This window comes from Tupaia chinensis, unplaced genomic scaffold, assembly GCF_000334495.1.
Source record: "Tupaia chinensis unplaced genomic scaffold, TupChi_1.0 Scaffold000403_1, whole genome shotgun sequence".
In the NCBI taxonomy this organism is placed as follows: domain Eukaryota; kingdom Metazoa; phylum Chordata; class Mammalia; order Scandentia; family Tupaiidae; genus Tupaia; species Tupaia belangeri.
In genome coordinates this window covers 768,094-774,004 of record NW_006159905.1, presented here as the reverse complement: position 1 = coordinate 774,004, position 5,911 = coordinate 768,094, and the positions used below count along the sequence as shown (strand labels likewise).

The 5,911-nt window shown below is 62.1% G+C and overlaps 1 protein-coding gene across 1 annotated transcript in view; it reads right to left on the bottom strand.

The window, feature by feature from the left end:
• Positions 1-220: 220 nt before the first annotated feature.
• LOC102483263 (complement C4-A) overlaps positions 221-5,911 on the bottom strand; it is a 24,258-nt gene continuing 18,567 nt past the window's right edge. The window contains 11 exon segments of the mRNA XM_006154307.1: positions 221-454; positions 582-714; positions 953-1,036; positions 1,191-1,289; positions 1,367-1,456; positions 1,608-1,710; positions 3,752-3,826; positions 3,929-4,019; positions 4,278-4,464; positions 4,556-4,649; positions 5,521-5,580. Coding sequence (XP_006154369.1) covers positions 313-454; positions 582-714; positions 953-1,036; positions 1,191-1,289; positions 1,367-1,456; positions 1,608-1,710; positions 3,752-3,826; positions 3,929-4,019; positions 4,278-4,464; positions 4,556-4,649; positions 5,521-5,580 — 1,158 coding nt within the window. The 3' untranslated portion in view covers positions 221-312.

Genomic DNA, 5,911 nt, shown 5'->3' with positions numbered 1-5,911 from the left:
GGAGGCCAATATAGACTCTGATCCACAGGGTGGGGTACAGGCGGTAGGGCCACAGCTGTGCTTGGGGCGGTCCTCTGATGGACGAGGGGTTCAGGCGGAGCTGGACGCTCGAGGGGTGTCCAAGCTCCGAGGGACTGACATCACGTAACCTGGCCCGGCCCCCCGGAACCGAGAACGGGCAGTAGGAGCTCGCTCTCAGTCCTAAAGACACACGCGACACTTTGCTGCCAAAGGCCTTTATTAGCCCTGCCCTTGCCCTGGGCTGCGCTCGGGCCTGCCCTTCCCCAGTTCGGCTCCCCTGGGGGGGCAGGCCTACACCTGGCACCCCTGGGTGCCGTACTCCTGGAGGAAGTCGTCCAGCTGGGCGCAGGCCGCCCGCTGGCGGGTGCTCCGGCACAGGGCTTCAGACGGCATCTCCTCGATCCAGGTGTTGGAGTCCAGCAGGTACTGGGGGCTGCAGGGGTCAGAAGGACGGGAGGCTGTGAGGACTGGCTGCTGGGGGGCGGGGCCGAGGTGGGCGTCTGTTCCCCAAGGAAGGTCACAGGCATGAAGACAGCAAGAGACTGAGGCCAGGGACTCACTCTCCCTTGAGGTCATGGGTGGCCCCATCCAGACCCATGATCAAGTATTCTTTGCCAGGTTCCAAGCGAAGGCGGCAGGAGGCTCGAACCAGGAAGTTGCGAGTCTGCTGAGCAGCGGCCTTGGCATCCTTGGCTGAAGGGACAGCACGGGAGTCATCAGGGTGGGGGCGGGGAGGCTCTGCCGAGGTCCTCCATTTAACCCTGCCCTCTCTGACGGAGCTGCCCCTGTCCCCGGCTGGGCAGGTGGAAGGAGTTTGTGCACGAGCGTGTCTGAACTCGCACTACTCACACAGCCAGACCCCAGCCCAGGCCGCGTCCCCCAGGGCTGCGCCCCCTGCCCCGGCCCAGCCCGGCCCCAGTTCCCTGCGTACTGAAGTGCAGGACTTGGGTGATCTTGGTCTCAAAGAGGCGGAAGGCAGCTCTGCCGTCTTCTCGGAGGACCCTAACCCGGAAGCCTAAGGGGGTGGGTGGAGGGGAGGCCAGGGTCACCCAGCAGGGAAGGCCCGTTGCTCTGGCCCTCCCTGCCAGGGGGAGCAGAGAGGAGCAGGTGCACAAGGGGAGGCCACAGTGCTGGTCCCTGAGGGAGGGCAGCCCGAGCCGGGCACTGACCGTACTCCACGCGGGGGTAGTAGCAGGCAAACTTCATCCTGTAGCCGTCCTCGTCCAGCAGCCCCCGCTCCAGGGCGCGGCGCTGGCGAGGGCACTTCCCTGGAGATGGGGCCGAGGTGAGCCAGTGTGCAGGCCCCACGGCCCGTGGTCCTGCCCCGCCCAGGCGGGAGCCTCACCCTCAGCACACTGGCAGACATCGTCAGAGCACAAGGTGGCCAAGAGCTTGCTCTTGCTCGGCGCTCCGTAAAACACAGAGCATTTGTGCTCTGGAGGAAGGCAGAGAGACAAGTCAGGGTGCCTGCCCCTCCGCTCTGCCTCCCCGGGCCCCGGGCACCTCCGCGGCCCCCCCGCTCCTGATACCCATAGGGGGCGCCTACCCCCAACCGCCCCCGAAGGCCAGGGCACCCGCGGGCTCACCGGGGTTGTAGTAGTCATACAGGGCTGCAGTGGCCGGCTGCACCAGCCCCACGGCCACCTCCTGCACCGCTCCAAAGCCCACACACTCCCGGGAGGTGGGCACCTGGAGAGGGGGAGGCATCAAGACCCACCTCTTGGGGCCTGCAGGCCGCTGGGCTGCATTTCCTTGACCTGTTTCTGTTAGGTTTCTGCTGTGGTTTGAGTATATCCCCTTAAAATTCATGTGTCAAAATTTGGCTGGGCTGGCCCCACAGTGCAGTGCTTAAGTGCTGTGCTTTGGAAGCCAGATCTCATATGGCTGCCCAAGGTTCAAGTCCTGACCCAGGCAGCTTGGAAAACACACCAGACGTGCGTGGGTGCGTGCCCGAAATTCTGATGGGACGGAGAAATGAAAGAAAGAGGGCTATGGTGGGACCACATTGCACTGTGGGAGCGGAGGTGTTTCTGGCTCTCACACTCACCCTCTGGCAATTAAAAACAGAAACAAAACTGAGGAGCTGCTGTGACTGTAGTCAATTATGGAACTAAGGTGCAGGGCCTCGGAGAGGTCATTAGGATCAGAGAGGCTATCAGATGGGGGCCCCCGCCTCAACACTGATGGGCTACAAGGAGAGGGAGACAGACAGACAGACAGACACGTTTGGCTCTGCACAGGCTCTTGCCCCGGCTATGATGTGGTGCGCAGCGGCCACACCATGCTCGTGGACCTCAGCCTCCCAAACCATGAGCCCAATAAACCTCCGGTCTCTGAGATCACGCAGATGCAGGTACTTGCGGTATCAGCAAAGCTGCAGACCAGGATGGCTACAACGGGTCCTGCTGGCCTATCTCCAGGGTCCTTCACATTTTCCCAGAAGTCTAAACACTGTTCCCCAAGGTCTCCGATGACTCCACTGGCTAGTAACCTTGGTAACCTGGTAACCGTGTTCCAGTGTTTGCTGCCCTGGGCCCTCTGCAGAGTGTCACGTCACAAGCATGTTCTCTGGGAAGCTCCCCAGGCTAAGGGTCAGCTACTGGGACACCCCTCGTATCGATCCTGGTGTTTCCTATACCCCCTTTCCTCCTAGGAGCACAGGCCCCAGATGTCTCTTCCTTTCTGGCCTCTGTGCCTTCTGGTAGGGGTCTCAGTGAGGGGCTTCCACCGAACCTATCTGGGCTGATGTCGCCCAAACAGAGCTTTCAGCCCCATCCTTGCATGAGGATCCTGGCAGGACTCGCAAGGTCTGCAGTGCACTCTGCCCGCCCCCCTGCAGCCCTGACAGCTCGGTCTTCCTGGCCGACACGGCTGAGCCTTCTTCCTAACCTAACGCGCACTCCACCTATCCTGGGCCGACCCCTCCTCATACGCGCGCGGGACCACCCGGCCCAGGGCCCTGCCGATTTCCCTGCTAAACCGGGCTACCCCGTGGCCGACTCCCTGGCTCCACAGTCTGCACCGCGTTCAACCCGGACTCGTCTACCTGGCTTCTCAAGCTAGTGTGGCCCCTCTGACGGGATGGCGAAATGGAAGGAAAAGGATTATGGTGTGATCGCACCCCACGGCGGGGAGGCCTCTCCCTCCCTTACCCTAGCCCGCTGGCGATTAAAACAAATTGGGCAGGGGCCTCCCTGGCCCCCAACACCCGGCTAATGATGGCTACCACGTCTTTCTCACATTTCTCCCAGGGTGAGAACAAATGTTCAGAAAGTATTTTTGATGACTATGGGAGGCTCGAGAACTCTCCATTTTAGCCAAACGAGCTCATGAAGAGACAACTACAACTACTATCTACAGCCACCATCACTTTTTCAAAGAAAATCCACTGCAATATGAAGAAAGAAAGAAAGGGAAAAGAAAAGAAAGGAAACTAGGAAGCTCAGTAGCAAAAGCCAAACAAAGGCAGCCGCTCTGACGGACAGCCACTTCCCACACGGCTCAGCTCCAGCCTTCGGGTGCCCCCTGCTGACTGGCCCCAGTCCCTGCGGCCCTGCGGGTGGCGCCTCCCTGGAGGTCTCCCCCTAATTCTGCAGTGGCTCACATGGGTCCCACTCGTGTCCCGTCTCCCTGCTCGCGTCACAAGTCCTCAGGAGCACTGGCCATGGACACGGCTGTCCCCTGAGGACCCCTTCACGTACTGAGAGACCCGGTGCCCGCTCCCACTCACCGAGTCGAAGTAAAGCAGGACATGGGGCCCCTCAGTCTCGAAGTGACTCACGTAACGGTCGGAGAGCGAGGTCAGCTGTGGGGAGGGAGAGACGGTCACAGGTGGGTGGCCCTGGCCCTGAGCATGACAGGGCCCAGTACCGGGCACAGGAGAGCCGTGCTGGGAGGCTGCCCGCACCTTTTCCAGGTCAGCCCGCAGGGCGTGGAATCCACTCAGGAGGGTGATGTCTGCAATGGCCATCCCAGACAGCCCCACCTTGCCATTCCGCCTGCGAGGAGATACGCGGCCGTCCAGGTTCCGCCTGCACTGGGCCCAGACGCCCACCCCGGCCTGGGTCCTGCCCCCACCCCGTGGCCCAGAGCTGACCTGACATGCTCACCAGATGCACACGGTGTAGCCCCAGCCTGGGTCCTGACCCCCATCCGTGGCCCAGAGCTGACCCGACACACCCACCAGATGCACACGGTGTAGCCCCAGCCTGGGTCCTGCCCCCATCCCGTGGCCCAGCGCAGTGCCCGGCACCCACCAGATGCACACGGTGTACTGTACTCTGGACTCCGGCTCCTCTGCCACCTTGGGAGCGTCCCTCCGGCGGCGGTTCCTCCGGCCCTCAAACAGCTGCAGGCGCGTCACAGGCTGTGCGTGGGCACCTGGGTCGTCCCCTGCCGGATTCTCCTCGTCCTCGTAGTCCTCGTAGTCCTCGTTGGCCTCCACTGCACAGACAGGCGTTGTGAGGCGGGCCGGGCCGGCGGTGTGGCTGCCCGCACCAGCCCGCTGGCCCAGGCCTCCCGACCCCATCCTCACTGGTGTACTCCACGTGGCCCTGGACTGTCACTTCGATCTGAAGGTCCTGGCAGGTTGTGTTCTTCATGTCCAGCACGTTGTAGGTGCGAAGGACCTGGCTCGGCAGGGAACAAGGAGAGGACACGCGCACTTGGAGCCATGCCCTCTGCAGGGCCGTTCCCGAGGGCGTGCCCCTCCAGCTCCTCAGCCCCTCACAGGCAGGCCGGGGAGGGGAGGGGCACTAGGTGCTGGCGAGACGGCGAGGCAGGGAGGAGCAGGGCCCGCCCGGAGGCCAGCTCTCCAGCCAGGGCACGGACGAGGCTGGCATGGGGCATGCAGGGAGGCTCCTGGCTGAGGCGTAAAGAGGAGAAAGGGCTCGTCCTGAGGGACGAGACGCAGGGGAGGCACTCAGGGCAGGACGGCTGTGTAGACGGGCGGGGCTGTTGGGTGAGAGGCGGACAGGGTCCAGCCCTGTAAACACTGTGGGGGACCTGGGTGTTCTTCAATCTGAGGGGTGTTCCTGAAAGGTCGCCCTGCTGGCGTGTGGATGACAGCTCCAAGGGGCGAGGTGGGAGGAGGGGAAATGCCCCAAGACTGTCTTAGCACAGAACCCAGGACACAGGTGACTAAGGGCCTGCACAGCAGGGGAGAGAGGAGCTACTGGGGCCACAGGAGGGGGCAGAAGGGGGCCGCTAAGACACCCCAGGAGCGGTGCTGGGCTATGGGTGGAAGGCGCTCCCGGAAGTCAGTCAAAGGGCACAGGAGAAAGGGTTTGGGACATGGTGTCTGAGGTGCCATGGCTCACCACTGACGCAAAGGAAACACAGGGGACCAGACATGGGGAGCCCAGAGCGAGGGGAGAACGTGGGCGCAGAAGCTCAGGACCCCAACCCTGAGGGGTGGTCCTCCTCACCCAGGCCAAGGGCCCTGCCTCCAGGCCTCCCACTCAGGACTGTCCCCCGTGCCCCGCCCCGCCTGCGCCTCACCTTCAAGGTGCCTTTGCTGTTCCCGCCCACCTTCACAGTAATCTTGCTGCTCAAGGAAAACTTTCAGAAACAAAAGGAAAACAAAGATCAGAAACGCACAGAAAACCCTGTTTGTTGCTCCAACCATTTCTCTCTTCTCTCAAAACACTGTCACCAGGCCAGCAGGTGGCATGGTGGTTAAGGCACTGGATGCCTGACCACCAATTCTGTGGTCTGAGTCCCGAACCTGGTGGCCCAAAAGACGCTGCGTGCATGTGCATGTGTGTCTAAAAAGTCCCAAGAAAATGGAGGAGGAGGGATCGTGGTGTAGCCATCCTCCAGGGGGTTATTTCTTCTTCCCTCTCTGTCTCTAGTGAGCACACATGCCCTACGGCAAACAAAAATCTAAAAA